Below are 20,333 nucleotides of genomic sequence, written 5' to 3' on the forward strand. Positions count from 1 at the left end.
TTGATGAAAATTATTTTAAACCTGAGGCAGCTATCAGTTATCCGACTGTACCAAACTCTTTAATGACTTCATTTTACTGAAGCTGCTTCCTCCCAGTTGGTGTGAGGAGTTTATGTGGTGAAACTGAGGATGATTTAACTTATTCCACCCTCTGCCTCACCATCAGGATGGCAACATATTTTAAACTGACATCTTAATCCAGAGTTGTGACTGCTTTTCCTTCGCAGTGGAAACTCACAATGTTGATAAATAATCTATCAGAGAACAAGCAACTAATGATCTGATTGGCTCATATAGTACAGCATGCAGATAGGCTATACAAAATAGCATTGATCCCTCCCTCTCCATTTCCCTCTCCCCTCTCTCACCCATAGGACCTACCGGACAGATCAATAGTGCTCAACACATTATTGACCTCCGCCTGATACCTTTCACAGGGATAAAGACAGACGTATAAACACTGGATGGAGAGAAAGAGGAGAGGTAGGAAGAGACAGCAAATGTATCTGTACCTGTGTGTATGTGTCTGTATTTATGTGTGTCCCTGCCTGGAGAGGTACTAATCTACATTCTGGTTCACACTGATATGTACCTCATCACTGTCTCCTTGACCTGCTGTCCTTAGCGAACAGAGAGAGGGAGAGGAAAGAGAAGGGAGGAGGGACAGGACGGTGAAGGAGTGAGGATGGGAGACAGAGTATATGGAGATGGGAGGGAAAAAATAGCTGACTGTGGTGATCTAGCTAATTTATCAGTCCAGACAAAACAGTGTGTTTCACTCTGGAGCAACAGGATATGGCTGCTCCTCTCACCGTCACGTCTGACAAACGCGCACGCGCGCGCACAATCTCTGAAAACCCAGCTGGTCCTCAAAACTGGCACACCGTGCACGCTAAACACACACGCACTTCCCCAAACACTGCTGCCAAGGTAGCAGTACTGAACCAGACAGGCGGACTTGTGCGCACACACCGGATGACAGCACTAATACATGCTGCAGACACAACATCCACTTAGCCAACGCTCCAGAGAGATGGCAGCGCGGCCAAAAGACAAGACTATGAGTAGAACGAGAACAGCAGTGAACACCAACATATGGTTGAATAGAGGAAAAGGAACAATTTAACAAAAATTAATATGGATGTTTTAGCCATTAGGATTCTCACTAATGTGATAATAAATCATCAATATATATGAAACTCACTTCTTATTTCAGACATAATTCATTCAGCAATGATAAAACAAAGTCCACAAAGAGGGAAGTTCCCCGTTCAGCTGATCTGGAGTCTGATTTTTTTTTTTTCCCTTAGGGCAGCCAGTGACAAAAATACAGATGTAAATGAAGGGAAAACACTTATTATAGTTTTATGTCTCTTTGCTTTCAATACAGGAATGCATAAATACACACAAATATTGATTTAATTGGTTTATAGACATTTTTAAAAGGAGGAATGACAGACCTGTTCCAGGGACCATGAGTCATGGTGTTTAAAGAGATGCTCCATCACTGTGGTAATCCAACTTATATAAACTTTTAGACAGATTTGTTTAATATGGTCAAAAGAGGAGGAAACCAGCGGTTACAGCAGACGGCAATTTGGCAGAATAGTTTTTTTTTTTTTTAAATTCAATTGCAACTAAGAGGCTTTCTACTTAAACTATTCACAGTGAAAACATACTGCAGGTTATTTAATATGCTGCATAATGTGGGCTGGTTTTAATGGATTTTTTTCCAAGAGAAATTGCAGTATAACAAAGAGCTGCTCACTGTCACTAATGACTTATTAGGTTTAAACATTTTATGGCATTTAAGGCAACAGTACAAATATTATTACATCGTTGCTGTCCTCTAAGGCATCACAAGGTACTGAAAAGCACCAAAATTTTTCAATATAACAACGCTGACATACTTAAGTTTAAGTACGTTATTTCCAGTATTCCTAATTTCATATGAAGTTTTTATAGTGTTATGTTACACACAGATGGCTCTCATAGTTACTTTATTTAAAAAAAAAAAAAAAATCCGACCTAACTTTCATTTCCTTCCCCATCCATTTGGTTTGTTCACTGAACTCCATTTTCAAATACCTCAACTGTCTCTTGGTTGTGTCTTTATGCTATCAACACTGCCCTCTTCTCCTCAGCTCTACTAGGCATTGTGGGTAAACAGCTAGATTAGCCAATCAATCTTGTCTCCGGAAAAAGGGTTGTAGCAGTGGTGAAGAAAGGAGGAAGGAGGGGGTCAGGAAAAGAGAGTGAGAGAAACAACAAGAGAATGAGCATCGGAGACGGAGTGAGCGATAAGCCGAGTGGAGGGGGCAGACTTGTGTGTTCGGTAAAAGAAAGAGTAAGAGGTACAGTCAGGAAAGATGGGAGGTAAGAAAAAATTTGGGGGGGGGGGATGGCGATGGATAACAGATGCAGATGTGGGGGTGTCGCAGAGAAACCCAAAGCTGTGACAAATATGATGTGAACAGGATGAAGTTGCACCAAGTGTATGTGAAGAAGAGAAGGAAGGGGGGGTGGGGGGGGGGGGGTGACAAGAAGTGAAGAGAAAATGGAGGAAGAGCTTCCTGAAGAAGCCTCAAAAGTTTGAAGGAAAAAAAATAAAAAAAATTCATACTTTCAAACTGGCACTCACTTTTGAAGGCAGTGATTTAACACTGTGGTGCATACTTGTGCATTTCTGCAGTTAAAACAAAACAAAACAAAAATCATGTGACCTTCTATACCCAAGCAATGAGCACTCGTGACCCCTCAATCCATGATGAATACATCTACAAGCTTTTAGAAGCTGGTTTTCCCATGCTGCAAAAGAAATACAGAGTGGAAGAACATCATCCAATATAAAATTTACACTAAATCCATGACAAAATTAGATTTTTTTTTTTTTACAGAACTGCTAATTTACACAGCACTTTACACCATCACCTAAAAACTTAGGTAAACCGAGCATCTAATTAGCTGTGCTAAACTACCTAAACAAGCAAATACTTGAGGAAAGTTAAAAGGTGTTGCTGAAAGCTGAATGGCAAAATTTCACTTAATAGATGCCCAAGTAATCCAACACAGCCCAAGACAAGTATTCCTGCTCTTGGTCTTACTGACATGCGTTGATTAAAGCATACACATCACAGTGTTTGCTTTGGCTTTTCTCGGGTTTCTTCCGCACTTTAGATAAATATTGACACATATAAAAAAAAAAATCTCACTTAAATGATGAAACATAATGAAATGATGACTGTACTTTAGAAACTGTATTTCAGATATATAAAGCTATTTAAGCATTAAAAAAAATCTGTATAAAGAGATCAACTAAAAACAAGTCAAAATAATGTGAGTCTGCATGTGTGTGAAACTCAGTATGCTAAGCTCTGTAAACTTGCCCTTTTGTTGAAACAGATATTTTAACTTTTATAGTAACGGGATATTTATAGTATCTGGATATTTATATAGAGAGGGGGGAAAAAATGCTTCCATAAGCCAATCTACTAGATCATAACCCCATATTACTTTTATAACCTGTATCTAAAAAGTAGCCTTGACCACAACCAAAAAAATTCATCTGTCTCTGTACCCGGCAGAGAGAACTGTGATGTTTCTTAAACGCTGGCTTGCAATCCTCGAAGGACTAAAACTGTTTTCATGTAAGGTGAAATGCCTTTTTCTTCAGTACCGCTAACTCTCTAACTGGTTCATTCTTTTGAAACCAGTAGAAAGGACCTGTGCTCAGAGACCAGCCTCAGGAGACTAGAGCCAAAATTAAACCAGTCCCATCTCCTTTGCTTTATCACTGTGAGGCGCAGACATGCAGCTCACCCATCTACATTTATACACAGGGTTAACTGGAAGAAGGGTGTGAGCGCATCCACCCTCCTATTATGGGCTGGCTGCCAAAGATGCCCCCCCTCCCATCCACACACACACACACACACACACACACACACACGCACACACACACACACACACACACAAATCCCTGGCTTAGCCTCGGCCCAGTGCTGGGATTACCGGATTAGAACTCTATTCCATTATCTCCCCACACTATACAGTGCGCACACACAGACACATATACACACATACACAATGCCACAGTGTCTTGGCCAAAGAGGACACGCTGAAGACAGACACAGTGTCAATCACAGCAGATGACTTTTACAGACATGAGAATACAGTTACAATTTCTCCTCATGCTGGAGGGAAAAAAAAAAAAAAAGACTTTGCATTATTACTAGAGAGAAATGTGGAGTTGCTGTTTGCAGAATTCCTTTGACTCTAGAAACCACAGCTGACCCTGACCTTTGACCTCCACGTGCAATAGTTTTTCCTTTAGCACCAAAGGTATAAAAGAATTTTTCAAGGTTGTATGCATAAACGGCTTTCACACGTGAAGTTCAGAAAACATTTTAAAAAAAAGAAAAAAAAAAAAAGGGGAGGAATTACATTACATTTGACATTTTATAGTGATTCGTTGTTATGTTTATAATCAGTGTTTTTATGGCACTGAAGGGATCTTGAACTGTGCGATGTTGTTTCAGGTGGTGCACTGTAACAACATGCATTGTAACAAAGGAGAAACACTGACTTGCAAACTACCTACATGATATCATTTTCAGCGTCATTGTTCAATCAACACCACCATAGAATGAGACCCTTTGGATTCCATAATACTCAGTTCATTTTTCTCTTGCTGCTCCTTAAAATTGTTTTTATTTTTCTTCTCCTGAAGTTTCTTCCTTTTTTGTCATTTATTCACGCACCTTAAGAAATAAGGACTCCTTTTTTGCTACACTTTTCCCGCAACAGCTGAATTACACATGCATATATGTACATGCATGTTCAGCATGTGTGATAGGAAAACTCAAGAAGTCCAGTGCATTTAACTTGGCTTCTTGAAGGCTTCTGAGTCCAGCAGTGGGAATTTTAAATAAATTACGCTGAACATTATGTGACTTTAAGAGCTTTAAGAAGTTAAAAAGGAGACCCATTACACATATTTCCAAACTGAAATTGTTTTGTACGAGTCACAGGTTAAAATAATCTTTATACATCTTACACTGGAGCCTTGGTGCGGCCCCCAGTTGTAGCCACTGTTCCTCTTGCTTTAACCTAACTTTATTCTAAATGGCTGCGTCTTCTAAACAGAGGGTCTGAACAGCACGTGGTTCAGGCTGCTGAGAACTCAACTGTCAATGACATCATAAAAAAACAGCCAAGAACAGAAAAGAAATACTTTTAATGAGCACTAACACTGTAACAGTATATAGAATGCAGGGAAAAAGCATTTTCAATTAAACCTTTTTTTCCTTATACTTTTTTTTTTTTTGCAGTTTGTGTGTGTGGATCTTTAAGTTATTCTTGAAGCAGAAGGCCGAACAGTTAATAGCTTCAGCCTTTGAAATTGTCAGAATGTTTGGGTCTTTGTGTGTTAGGTCAGAAAACAAAAGGAATCTGAGAATTTTCACCTTAAACCTAAGGACAGACATTCACCATGTTCTTGCAATTTATAGGCCAAACATCAACTGATCAAGAAAAGAATGTAAACAATGAATTGGTAAACAACCATTTGTTAGAACTGTAGTGCTGGCTAGCAGAAATGTCTTGTATAGGATACTTTAAAAAAAAAAAAATCTAGTCTGCTGACATGCCTTGTTGTTCGAGAAACATTTTTGTTACACCTAATTATAATTTTTTTCTGTCCAATTTATCTTTGAGTTCCTCTTTAAGATTCTTCTATAAATTTGAACTTGTGATTAAAATATTTTAAGTGTTTATGTAAGAAACCCTGATTCTACAGTAACTGTTAATTGTTTCCTTTTAAGTGTTTGTGAAGCCCGTCTGTCACTTACATAGTCATGGAAGGCCTTTGCCTCACTGGAGTGTTCACACGTCTCTCTTCGGTCAGGAGCTGCACAATACAAATCCCAGAATACGCTGAAATGAAGGGGGAAGGGGATGGGGGTTCAAAGGTTAGCAAACAGAGCAATACAAGCAAATGTGTAACAGCTATTCATAACCCATTCACACACTCTCACTATCTCCCTAGCGCTCTTAAACTACCTCTTACACACTTGAGCATCATTGTAAGAGGGACACAATGCCAGTGTCGCCTCCTCAATCAACCTCTCACTCACTCAGAATACACACACACATACATTATCATACTTGCGCAGACCTCCTGCAACCATTTCCTGTCCCCGTCCCCACACTGTGACAGTTACACTGACTTGGCTGATATGTACCAAGAGTTGACCCAACTACACATAAAAGTATTTCAATGCAAGTTTCTTTTTCACTCCATTTGGGTGTGGTAAGTAGAAACCTGAATGCAAACTGCCTGGTCTAAGAGTTCCTAACTGAATTATTCTTTGTGCTATAAAACAGCAACATGACTAAAGAAAGGCAGCTTCACGTGACCTGGTCATCTGCAACACGCGCACACACAATGAATCCCAAAAATCTTTCATACACTCTTGCATTTCATATGAGACATTTATATTTGGGAGGCTTAGGTTTGTTCAATAATGAGCTCCTTTATTTGAGCAAAATGAGTAGAATGGAGTAGATTATGTTGATCCCTAAAGCTGGCTTATCCTAACTTGGTACCCTACCTTTAGAAGGTCAGAGTGGACACATGTTTTTTTTTTTATTTGATTTGATTATTTCACTAACAGCTTAAACAATGAGAATGTGAATTCAAAAGAGGAGAAAAACTTTGTTCTACAAACCCTGACTAGTTTAAGAACTACTTTATTCATCCCCAAAGTTGGGAAGTTACTGATGCTGTTGCTTCCACCACCGTGGAAATCCAAACTTTGATGCAATGCCTTCAAAAATATCATTAGTCCATATTATTTTCAATAACAGAGGGACAGATCGCCACAACAGTGAAGGCATAAGATGTCTGATTTGTATTAAAAAATAAAAATAAGTCTATTATTCAGCTGTAGTGAATGAGACTAAATGAGAAGATGTAGGTCTTTGAGGGCACTGCAGCACTCATATCAGCTCACTGTGGAAGAAACAAGAAACAGAAAAGTGCTGATAAAAGCTGCAAAAAAGTGCACCTAATAGAACTATTGCCCACAGTTAAAAGCTCAAATGTGCAATAAGAAAAAAAATGTATAAGACACCCTTCATAAGTGTCTACATAAACACACCATTACACTTATTTTGTTACACCTTTCATGTGCAAAGAAAGAACCTTTTCAAATTAAAGAGTTTTTAACTAAATAACAGATCAGACCTTTTCTTTAAATTTATACTGCCTTGTACGCTTTCAAATTATTATTCTGTGCTTTCATTTTCTTCTTATTACAACACGTCCTTAGTCTCGTATTGCTGATGGTGCTCTATGAGGCTGACGTTTACCCTTTTGCCAGGGGATTTATGTTCCTGTGTTAAATCTATGCTGTAGGTACATCGGAACCTCAAACTACTCTGAAACCCTACGACGTAATCTGATGTGCACATGTTGCATCGATGCTATTGTGATTGGCCTGTGCATTTCTGTCTACCTTTATTGTTGCAGTTTTTGAATGGATCAGTGTATATAAGGAATGATAACATTGCCCTCAAGATCAGGACTCTTAGAAGTCAGCAAATTCCTAAAGGATGATCGCTGAAACTCTCGGAATGGATGTGAAGAAATATATACAACAATATGGAAAAACTTGAGGGACAAACATGTTTGCTTCAGAAAAAAGCACAACAAAACCAAACCAAAACCAACAAAAACTGACCACACCAAAGACCGGGGAGCCAGAAGGGGAAAGGTTCCAGGTTTTGGTTTTATTTGTTTCTGTCGTGGCTGGCACTGCATCAAACCACAAGGTAATTAACACCACGCACAAGAACAAATGCTGGCAACGGTGTCGGCCACTTACGTCGTAGACTCTACAAAGATTCACTCTGCTCAGTCGCCTCTGTAGTGTTAAAGGTCCTGCTAGATGCTGTACTTTTAAATTTTCAGCATTTTTAATGTCGCTTTGTAATATGTATGGCACTAATTTTAGTGATGCAAGTCCTTCAGCAACAGGGTGAATCCATTACAAATCCAAAATCTGGAGCTGTGCTGTGATTTTTCTTTTTATATTAAATGTTTGGGCTGTTCACAATTATCAGCATTTTCATAAGTGTTTAAAAAAAACATAACCCAGGGGAGAGGGGGTTATTGGTCGATGTAAGCTTTTGTCAATTTAGAAAAATGCCAGTCCACACATATTCTGATTTATTTTTGTAGCATCTCACAACCTGATTTCAGATAATAGTTCCAGCCGTGCTAGTGACCTTGATCAATTGTTGAAATTCCTCCTTTGATGAGGACGCACTGTCCACAATAACCTGACCTACAAGTTATGCATTTCATTCATTTATCAGCCCAATGATAAACCCCCCATTCATCCAAATAAACTTCAGACCGCCTGCCAGCCCAAAGTAAGAGCTTTCTAACGAGTGGTCACGTCACTCCTTGGAAAGCTAATGCTGATCATTTTTTATTGACTGATCAGTGTGCGTCTGTCCAAAGCATGTGTCTGCTATTAAGCAGTGTTTGTGTGGTTTTCTTATTACTCGTGTTTGTTGCCAACTGTTTTTCACTGTCAAACATGCCTGAAAAGAGGAAAAAGGACCAGTATTCCCCTGCTGAAGTGGTATGCAGTTTAGAAAGTGTTTTATTGTTTGGAAGACCAAGACTGCCATGATTCAGAGCAAATCATTTTGGAAATAGTTATACAAAATGTAAAATTATAAAGACTACAACTAGTTGTAAATTGTTTTATTTTATTTTTTTTAAGTCTCAGATATATGGATTTAGCTTAGTGGACTATTTAGGGTGAATATTTTTTTCTAACTTGCCTCTGTGCTCAGAAGCACCTTGGGGGAGAATCACATGCTGTCCAGTTAGTATATTATGTGCAGCGAGCCATTAGTGGATAAGAATATGCAAAAATAATACAAATGTAATCGTCAAACTACGCATCAGAAAGCATAAAAGTTGACTTTATTGCATCTTTCTCTAAAATAGGCTAAAATCAAGTGGTTGGGTTATACTACTGTAAGTAAAATGGGAGAAACATCGTGGTACACTTGCTGATTCTCTGAACAGTCCTGTTATCTAATGCTTTAACTCTAAAGTCTTAGTTAATAAAGATAAACTGTGAACAAATGTAAATGAAAATACTGAAAAAGAATATTTCATCCAACTAACGGTTAGCAGTGAATAGCATAAACTTTTTAATATAATTAACGTGGACGGTGCAGTTATATTAACTCAGGCCTGCATGTACCATTCGACTACTCCAAATACTCAGTAGTGGACCAAATCTGACGCTGGAAGTGGTCCCCGTTAAATATGTAATTTTCACTATTCCCCAGCCACTTTCCAGGTCATTTTAGGGTATCACTTATAAGCAAATACTGACCAGATTTTAAAGCCTTTAGTGGAAGCCGAAGGGTTTTAAATGGCAAGGTTGTGGAGAAGTATAAAAAAGTGAGAACAAACTTTGTCATCTGGGGTTTTGGTCTTCTTATTAGATGTACTGATCCTGAGAAAAATAAAATACTGCCAGACAAATACTACTACTGCTACTATTACAATGTAGTAAGACAATTTAGCAGTTTATTTTCAGCTTAGATTTTCTACTGATCTGGCTTGTGCTTGTGTCCTTTTTAACTATGTAAGCTGAAGATTTGTTTTAGTGAAGCGGTCTTAACTACAATGGGACACTGGCATGGAGGGGACTGTTCTCAGGTTAACACTGGAACCACTTTAACATTTACATCAATTATGTCCACAGAAAGCCCACATACCCGTAACAGCGTTTAATATTTCCATCTGGGTTTAAATATGTAGCAGACCATATGGGAAAAACTGGCCATGCTGACCATGTGCATGTAAATGTGGGTTTTACAATAAAAGAAACATGTTATACCCGTAAGTGTGAGCCACAGGGTGAGGGCAATCCCCCCAAAACAAGTGAAACTGCTGATCAGTTCTTAAGGTATTGACCCTAAAGGTTAAATCTTAGCCCTGAGCAGAAATGATTTTGGGGGGGAGGGGGGAAGACAGTAAAGGGAGAAGTGACACAAAGGAAGCTGGAATGCAATGGGTTAATCTGCTAAGAATCCCTCTCCCATGTGAACAAAAGGGGGAAAAGTGGGAGGTGAGGGCTACAAAGGTTGACGAGAGGGTGAGGAGGGGGAAGGGAGAGGGGGGGGGGGGTCCATTCCCTAACCATCTGGATCTATTGTTTCAGAATCGGGGGTGAAGGCGAGAGAGCTGGAGGATGGGAGAGGGGAGAAGACAGGGAGGGAGGGGGTCACGCCCTCAGTGAGTCTGGTCAACCCCAAGGCTGAGACTCTGCCAGACCTCCCACCTCTGAAAGTCACTTAAAATCATGAATAAGGGCAAACAGCCTTAATTACATTTTAAAAAGTGGCATTTCTCAAGCACCTTAACTTTTGAATGTTTGCATGTACTGTATATTGAGTTTATGACTTTCAAAACAGGATTACAGCTGTTCACATTTCAGTAGTGAGTTATTAGGGGTCAAGCCCAATCACGCATGTGTTACTAAAAGGAGGGGGCAGGGGATGTACAGCTTAAGACGCTCACTGCAAAATGTGTTTACACCATCAAGCAAATAAAATGGGCATGCTTACTCACACAAGAATTAAAAAAAGTGAAAACATGCTGCTAATAATAGAAAAACTGGAAACATCACTTACCACCACCATGAATGGAGGAATCCAGGGGGCTCCCCTAATGTAATATTCTTCTCCCATCGAATCTGAGAAGAGAAGAGAAGAGAAGAGAAGAGAAGAGAAGAGAAGAGAAGAGGAGAGGTCACTTATGGCCACTAGAGAGGGAGGATTATGTCTGCAGGTCCAGGGGTTAAGAACACATAATCAGTTAGTCTCAAACTGTCACTGGTATTGAATGCGAAGATAGGCATCTTTCTGTGCATCTCCATCTTCCTGACTATCTTTCTTCTAGTAGCCCCTGTACTATTCCTCTTTTTGAATTTAAAGTACAATCATCATCTAGAGTATAGCTCATTAATTTACTTGCTTGCACCCAAATGAGCTGTCAGGAGCCTGGAGAAATTTCAGTTTACAATACACTGCCTACAAATGTCTACAAATAATATTACTTCACTGCTTCACTAAGATCCCTTGGTTAGACAGTGAGCATGCTCTGGTGTAACTTTATAGGATTTCCTCATGAAAAATGGATGCAACACCTTGCACCCTGTAATCATGTTTAGCATGTTTGCACTGATGATGTATGCCTGAGAAGGTACAAGCTGCTGTAAACATGAGCTACAGGAGAGATATATCATGTAAAGCTTGGTAATGCAGGAAGGCGTTTTCCATTCATTAGTAAGCAAGGCCAATGTTTCTGGTAGCATATGCTTAAACAGGAGCTGGTAAGGTTAAACTATACGATTGATTTTCAGAAAAGACTTTTCTGAATTCGACTGAGCTCAGTACAGAATAAACTAGTCGGTGTCACGGCTGCCGTCTTACCTCAGACAGGAAGGTCTGTGCTGATTTCTGTGCTCCTACATGTAGCAGGTATTCGTACACATATAACGCTAACCTGAAATTTAAAAGAAAAAGAAAAATTAGTGATATTTTATAATATAATGTCGCTCTTCTTTCTTGCCAAATCACACAAGAAGAAAGAAGATGTATTAACATATTAGTGATGGTTCAGTTTCCTTTACCATGAAGCAGAGTCACACTGTTTATTAAGAAGTAACAAAAGTGACAAAAAAGGCAGTGTGTGTGTGTGTGTGTGTGAAGTTATTTACAACTTTTCTCAAAGTTGGTCTGACTGAGTGTCATTCAAATACTGTTAAGATTAAACAGGAACTGTGTTCTGAAAGTTCAGGAACATTCAGCTATCAAGGACAACGAGAGCAACAGAAGAATCGACTAACAATGAAATCCTGTGGGACATGGAGACAGCGATATGCAGCTGACAAACTTATGATTTTGTTCGTGTCATTATAGTTCTGTTATCCTTTGGTGTAAGAAAATAATACAAGCAAGTATCGCAGTATCATGCTCCGTGCATACATGCGTACTCTATTCATTCTCAGAAACCCTACTGATTTTAAAAGGTATATTTGCATTTAAACATTTGCAGATTGTACTGTCCTGATTACATAAAAAGTCAGCTTTATTATCATGACGCATATTGCTGTGCTCAAAAATTATGTCACTTTTTGAAATATCTGGTGATTAATTAGAGTCATCTTTATAAGGCTTTACATTTTTGGGAAGACATAGATAACAAAGGGGCAAAATGAATGAGTTCTCTGAATGCTTCCTGGACATTACGTCCTGGAACTAATGGGGACTTATGTGGAAATGTTGCTCTTCCATACTACTACATTTTCTTTGTTTAGGAACCCTAAACTCCTGCTACAGGAGTGTTCAGGGAAACCAAACGTTCCTGTGACTGAAGCTCTACATTACCTCTGTTCTCATAGACCATAAATCTCACTTAAAGATTCTGCGACTCCAGGTGGCTTGTTTAGTTTGCTATAGTTCACTGCTTCTGTGCATTTTATTAAGCCTGATTATCCAAAGTCCTTTAATCAAAACATAACCTAAAGACATTCAGACCCTTTGAAGAATATGTGTTTCTACCCAAACCACCGTATACCAGCAGAAATAGCTGCACGCGACAGGCTTTTCCAACAACACCAACAATATTTTAAAAACTCTCGTCAGACTTTTCAACATCACTGCTTTTATAACAGGCCAGCAACACTTGATAATGGCAATCCACCAGGGTCTATTAACAGACAGACAACCATGCTGTGGATTGGGAAACCCCTATTGGCCCAACATTGTACTCCTAACTCCTTCACTTAGTCATGTTTAATAGGCTGTTAATGGACCATCAATCGACCAGGAGCGTGGATATGACAGTGCCCCGCGTGCCCAGAGCAGACAGTCCTCCGACAGGCCAATAAGGTCCTAATGAGAAGGACAGTAGCTCAGTGTCATAGTCCCCATCATTAGTCGATGAGCTGATCAATGAGACGTGTTTTGAGATAATCAGGATGTTGTTCAGTTTGTTTTTATCCACTGACAGCTTTTTGGTTTTTCTAATTCTGTCTTCATTTGTAGTGTTACTTAATCATAGATGAAATACTGTATCTATGAAACACATGTTTAATGCATTTAAGCCTCTTAAGAAGATACTAGAGAGGAAGTCGATTAGCACTATCAGCACGCCATAAAAAGAAAATAAATAACAATACAGTTTAATAACCGCTGAGGATGCAAATACTCATATTACCCATAGGTTTGTGTATAGCTGTGCTCCTCAAGTGCATATGGACAAGACAGAACCTTGGGGCATGTCTATAAAAAGAAAATTAATCCACCACTATTATTATAATCATTGACTGGAGGCTTAGAAATCACTTGTCAACTGTCCTCAAATGTTTAGGCTTGATGCTACATTTCTTCGTCACACAGTTTTGCAAATGTAAAATTAGCTTGAACTAATCCAGACATCCAGTGGACACCTGACCCTGTGATCTGAAATAATCACTGTTTTCTGATTTGTTTTTAACCAATCAATACATCTGAAGAGTTCATTATTCATGTGCTGGCTTTGTCGTGGACTTTTACTCCATCAACATAATGTTATTTTTTTTAAAAAGGCACTTGGAAGTCAATTTAAAATCCTTAGAACGTCAAGAACTATAATTCCTATGTTAATCTATTTTTCCCCCCCAACTACTCCTGCTAATCACAACTATAACAATTAAATCCAAATGTCTAAGACCCAGTTTTTGCTTTCATTTCAGTCATGAGATATGTCACACTGTTGGCTCCATCACTCTGTTAAAGTGATAGCATTCTGTCATTCAAACATAGGTTAATTTAATGTAATTCATTCACTCAAACACATTCACACTACAGACCCAACAAGCCAAAGTTATCATGCACAACAGAGAACTATGCGACAGCTCACCTGTCTTAAGTGAAGTAATAAATGTTTGCTAATTGAGCCTGTCCTACACTATTATAAATAATGAACTTGCTGCTTGTGCTACATGTGTAAATGTACACAAGTATCTCACTTGCTGTCTGATGCTGCAGATATGCAGCAAGGACTTCTAGAAACAGCTCGAAGCAACAGACTAACTTAAGTTTCTGTTCATGCTTTCTCAAAATCCCCAATTACTGCCCTTTCTTAAAAGTAAAAGACTTAAAGCCGTAACAAGACTTCCCTAGTTGAACCTGTGAAAGGATCATTAGCAGTTGCCTCCAGCTGCCTTTGTCTGCAGATGACAGAGGGCTTCACCCCAGTCCTATTCCACGACATGTGACTGCCTCTGTGGACTCGCAGTAGACTGTAGGTTTTTACCACCCTGAAATTGTTTTTAATTTTAAATATCAAAATTGATTTCAAGAAACTTTTTACAAGCTCAATAAAAAGCATGAAGTTTGTTAAATTAATGATTAATTGTGGTGATTAAAATGTTGACAAAATAATAGTGACTTTTTACTTTTTGGGGGGAAATTCAAGCAGCCCTAGTAAGGCAGACACTGAGAGCAGGTGTGATGCCAAAAATGTTAAAGTAGGCGGACAACCCCCCCCCACCACCACCACAAAAAACAAATCTTATTGCTGTTCAGAACTTCCAAAACTTTCAATTCTTTTTGCAGGCTAATGCACTCACAAAAATGCAAGAGAAACATGTGCACTGTGCCCATCTACCTACCTACCACTGAGCTAGTATTCAGACTGTGCTAGTATTAGCTACCTAAATTTAAAATTGCACTTCACATTTATAGAAAAAAGTGTCCAAAGCGCCATCCAGAAATGAAGCTGACTCTAAGAAGAAATGTATGTCTAAAGGAGACTTGTGTTTTCTTATTATTGCCCCCTTTATGAGTAAGTTTTGTAAATCAACTAAGGCTATAAACACCATATAGAGCATTGGTCTGCTTAGCTAATAGTCTAAATGTGCTTAAACTAAACATCCACATAGTAAAGCAATGAACAAATTTTCTGTGAGGTTCAAGCCTTAAGAAGAGAAATAAAAAAAAAAAAAAAAACTGCCATGGGTTATGTTAAGAGATATGATCTGTGACTGAACTGTTCTTACTACAAATGGTATGCAAATGTTTAAAATATGCATTGTTAGTATGCAAATGTAGTCTGTGAAAGATATGAATAGGCAAATAGACAGTAACAGCAGTGATGATGGTCCCTACATGATCATACCTTGTCCTTCACAAGAAAACATAGGCAGAAGACATTTCCTTGGCTAGTGAGTAGATTTTAAAGCATGTTTCTCAAGAGTTAAGCGTGACACTTTGAGTGTGTTTTAACACAAGGTATGAATCAGAAAACAACAAATTCAAGATGACCCATGACCAGTTCTGAGTGTTATGGTGTTTTAGTACATGGAAAGGAGTGGAATCTGCACTTCACAAGTTAAACAGATTCCGTCATGTAGAATTTCATACATATTTCAGGAAAACGACACTGCACGCACAACGCCATACACTATAGGTCACCCTAGACTCCTGCTGTGCTCTTCAGCTCCCCGCATACAGCATTAAAATGGGTCAACATAAGACACACGACCTGCTGTCCTCTTGACCTGAGCTCAATATGCAGTATGTTGTAAACTAGGGCTGCAACAAGTGTGAAACTCTGGGTCAAACCTAATTATTATCTTTTTTTCTTTCCTGTTTTCCATCCTACCTTTTGCACCAGGTAAGCAAAGATGTGGTTATTAATCATAAAGTTTTCAACCCATCCTGAATGAGCTCAAATTCTGAGTGAAATTTATGAACCTGGATCTCAGATATAAGGACTGCAAAACAGATAACCAATAAACTTTAAATGGAGTGTAACCAATGGCAGTAACAAGGTGAATATCAGCCAATACCAAAGTCTGGACAATAAATTGGTACATCCCTATTGGATACTAATTTGAACAGACTTTAGTGTTCTGCCTGGGTAGGAATTTCAATAATAGAAACATTTCATTACTACCAAGTTGTCTTAAAGGTTAAGAGTGTGAGAATGAGATCAAGCGAGAACAGAAACTGAAAGTTTCTCTTTAAACATGCAACCCACCTACAGACATGAGTTTCAGTCAACAATAACGACGCATATCTTACATAAAACTTTAACTTTTAATGGGCCAGTCCAAGTTGAACATGCGTTTAGCAGTCCCGCCCTTCTCCTCTGAAGGAGGTAACAGTTTCAAAGTGATTGTTTCTCTGCATATGTACAGTGGGGTGACCTGCTTGGAAGGCAATAAATAGCTGAGGGTGTTTCCCTCTTGCAGATAGTCAGAGATAAGAGAACATAAATGAACAGGCAGACATATCGATGAACAAACAATCAAAGCACAACTGGCCTTGAATTCTTCTCAGAGGAATTCACTTTTTAAAAAAAAATAAAATTCCATTGTAAATAAATCTCTCATAGTGCACTGATCTTTCAAAAGAAAGAATCCATCCTTGCTACATTCACTTAATTCAAAACAGACAGTACAGCAGATTAGTTGTACAAATAACCAATGCTCTTATGAGGCTAAAGACTGCACTTCTGCTGAAACACACACACACACACACACACACACACACACGAACACGAACACTTGACCACTTTAACCAGGGGAATCTGACCAGTTTCTGAGGCTCCTAGCAATTTGTAGGTCACAAAGCTCTCTGTGACCGCTGGTGTAGAGTGTAAGTCACTGCCACTTTCAGGGCAGTCTAGCATTGAGCCACACACAAACACCTACAACACACACACATGCTATGCATCACAGAGCCTTCAACACCAGCAGATTCCTTGGATTTAAAACCGGTTTTAAATATTTCGAAAATGCCTGGCAAAGGAATACAGGAAGCTTTAGGATACAGCAAGTGCTTCAAATATTGATACCGTCTGCATTTCCCTGTACGCTGCAGGCTTACAGGCTTGCTCAATACATGTGCATCCTTACACAGGAGTTTTGACTGGAAGTAGGAAACAGGTAAGGACTTGGTCTTATGTCTGGGGATGGGAGGTTCACACTGCAGATGCCCCCCAAGAGGCCTTCAATGAATTTTTTATGTGTGGTGTGTATGTGTGTGTTTTTTTTTTTTTAATGTGTGTGTGGGCTGCAAGAGGGGCAGCTTGTGTGTGCACCTGGCCTACTGCATTATTAAAGCTCAGAAGCTTGCACATAGAAAAAGGAAGAGAAGTTTAAGGTGAGGAGCCACTATTGGATGGTGGAGCACAGGGAGAGGAGAAAGAATAGCTTAGACTGGAACAAAAACAGGAACATGCCCAGTATTACAGTAGAGGGAACAGCGGGTGGTACAGGAGACCAGAGAAGCAGTCAAGTAGCAGTATGATATTATATTCATCAGGGAAGGTTAAAAAAAAAAAAAAAAATCTGAAGCAACCCTTTTCTGCCAGTTTTTAAGGTTATGTGGCCTCCACATAGCTGGAATAACACACTTCTTGGTTAGATTCTCACTCTTCCTTGAAGAAAATTGTTCTTCCTCTAGCACTTCACGTGAGGTGGCCTTTGACCTCCCTACCCACTATACTCTTATACATTTAAAGATGGGACATCAGTGCGTGCATAAACTTACTTCCATAGAGAGAGAAATCTCCCTGATGTACATGGTCGGCACACCTGACATCCTGCCTGAGGCTCCTGACAAAACCCCCTCTTTAAACATGGATGAGCCTGCCCACCATATCTCCCTCTCTCCTGTCTCCTTCTTTCTCTTCTGTCTCTCTCAACTCTGACGCAAAGCTGAGAGCAGCTGCTTCAGTCTGTCTCAATAATTCAACACTGAAGTGAGGGATGAAGAGACTGAGGAGCAGCAGTGGATGGGAAGTGAGAGTTAGGAGGCAGATGGAGAAAGACAGTGGAAAAGCCATGCATAGAGGGGGGAAAAAAAGAATAAAGCAGATGGCTTCACAAATGACAAAATAGGAGGTGTGGGGTAATGTGGCGCCTGCTGATCTTCATGCAAACATTCACAGGAGTGTCACAATTCGGTCACACTTTCAGCTCAGACTGGTCCGGCAAGTCAGAGCTGGTGTGTCCAACTCATCCGCTTTAAGGACTAATCGATAGGCACTGACCTGTGTGAAAGCTCTTCCCTCTTTCTTTTCGTTAGCAGGATATCTAGGTGTAGCGTAACCGACCCTACTGTAAATCATTTGCAGAGCACAACACTCAGTTAAATCTAACAAAGTTTAACGAATCTATTAAATGTTTTAATGCGCTTTGCTAGCTATGACTTTCAGGAAAGGAAGTTCACTGCAGAGGGTGGCTTCTATTTCGGAACTAATGCACAGAGGTTTCTGAAATCTTTGAGAATAACGTGTAAGCTCTGAGGCTCGTTGAAGTGTTGGTAAACGTGCGGCACGTATCTCCAGAGCGAACAACAGGCACCGAGGCAGAGGCACACAGACAAAGGGATTGGAGGGGCTACGGCGGCTCCTCAAGCTAACACCACCTAAGTTTCCGAACAAATCAACCGCGACAAAAGGCCCATGTGGAACTCCTACAGTTAAAGGTGGCTGCATCTTGCGAGCACTTTACCCCCATCGGTGCATCGCACAACTCGGGGTGACTGCAGAAAATCTATACGGGCCACAAAAGTTAAGAGGCGCAGCTCCCCCCTTTACGCGGAGACCGCAAGCGGCTCTTCGCTGACTGAACACAGGCATGGCTACAATGTAGCCAGCGCGTTCGGAGCCAATATCATTTTTGGAACAATTGTAGAACACGTTCCGCTGCTATTTTGTAACAAAGCCCCAAACAGCTGTATTCTATTTATACCTGCTGCTTCAGCGGGGCGACACAAAGCATGCTAGCTACAATGCACAGCATCGCTCCGAATGCATTGTTCCTCACACTGTGGGGCGAGGGGGAAGAGATGGAAGTGGGATCCCCATCAATGCTCCCGAGTGCATATTCAAACATTATTGCTGGAAGCACGTGCAGAAACACTTCCGCAGGTAAAAGTGAAGCAACTTTAGTTGCTCAAACTGCCGCTTCTCTCCCTCTCTCTCTCTTTTTTTTTTACCCTTTTCACTTGAGAGAATCAAGAAAGAGTAAAACTGGCAGTGCAGCTAGCCACTTGGGCTAACTTAGCAGCCATGCCTGTGTAGTTGGAGGATGCAAGAGAAGAAATGCAGAGGCACGAGTACAAAGTGGCAAACATAAAAAGTCTAAACTACCACAGCATCACTTTAAGCAGCCCGTATATTTTAGAAAAGAAAAGAGTTCTGTTAACATGCGTGACTCTGCTGAAGTGACTGAACTGCTCCACATCTGTTAGCAAGTTGAGCCACCTAGCACACTTCTTTGCTGGATTTCACTTGTGACAGTGCAATATTGTACTTACTTTTCTCTTGCTTGGCTATCGGAGGGGACAACAGCTCCTTTTCCTTTGCCGTACATCTTGGAGGCTGTTCTGATACTTTATTTTATCCCACTCGACACCTGTCAAAGAAAGCTACCAGGAAAACCTACGATCTCCATAGCTACCTAGTTAGTGTTGTCTCCCTATCTCTCCCTTGCGCTCTCTTTGCTCCGGTTTCCTTTTTTTTCTACATCCCCAACATTGCCCACAAATCAGGCAGGGTTTCAGCCGGGGGGGGGGGAACTTGAAACAGTCCGCTGGTGGAGCGTTTTTTTTTTTTTTTTTTTTTTCAATCGCTGTTCCTGGATTCAACTCACGCCCCCCCTGTTGCGAGTTGGTGGGGGCTTCTTAAAGGCACAGTGACTCAGTTTTTGTCGACTTCGCTGAAGTTCAAGTTCTTTTTGATGGCCTTCAAATTTAGGCCTTACATTACATTTGAGTTCATATAAACTGCCATATTGTTCAAACTAATCGCTTTTCCTATTTTGAAGCATTTTCTAACAATTATATATCAACATGTATCTTGCTAAGGATTCAGCATTTTGCTTTGCTACAGCAGATGGGCGATTGACAGTCCCAAATACCCACCCTTGTTGGCCTGTGTACCTCTAAATTACCCCTGTGGCCAGTCATAGCACCAGTCATGCAGTGATCCCTTATAGGGCAACCAGACACCCCCTGTCCCGCACACAGAAAAAGATGCCTTTTATTACCCTTGACTGCAGACCCCTCAGACAGTCAGTGCACCCCACTCATTGATGCTATGACCCTATTATATAACTGAAAATCATAGGCCTTAAGTGTTTTTATTTCTTTTTCATGTAATACTTCTCCATTGCCTCCCAAACTAGTGTTCAGTGACCACAACAGCCCCAAAAGGGGGAGTAGTAGGAACACAA

The 20,333-nt window shown here is 40.0% G+C and overlaps 1 protein-coding gene across 1 annotated transcript in view; it reads right to left on the reverse strand.

Annotated features, from left to right (window-relative positions):
- The window catches only part of LOC115772347 (single-stranded DNA-binding protein 3), a 35,505-nt gene extending 16,033 nt beyond the window's left edge, over positions 1–19,472 (reverse strand). The window contains exons 1-4 of the mRNA XM_030718537.1: positions 19,417–19,472; positions 11,530–11,602; positions 10,729–10,790; positions 5,850–5,934 (exon numbers count right to left, since the gene is read on the reverse strand). Of these exons, the coding sequence (XP_030574397.1) occupies positions 5,850–5,934; positions 10,729–10,790; positions 11,530–11,602; positions 19,417–19,472 (276 nt within the window). The remainder of the gene's footprint in view (positions 1–5,849; positions 5,935–10,728; positions 10,791–11,529; positions 11,603–19,416) is intronic.
- Between the last annotated feature and the right edge of the window lie 861 nt (positions 19,473–20,333).

The sequence above is a fragment of the Archocentrus centrarchus genome, chromosome 22, assembly GCF_007364275.1.
Source record: "Archocentrus centrarchus isolate MPI-CPG fArcCen1 chromosome 22, fArcCen1, whole genome shotgun sequence".
Lineage (NCBI taxonomy): Eukaryota > Metazoa > Chordata > Actinopteri > Cichliformes > Cichlidae > Archocentrus > Archocentrus centrarchus.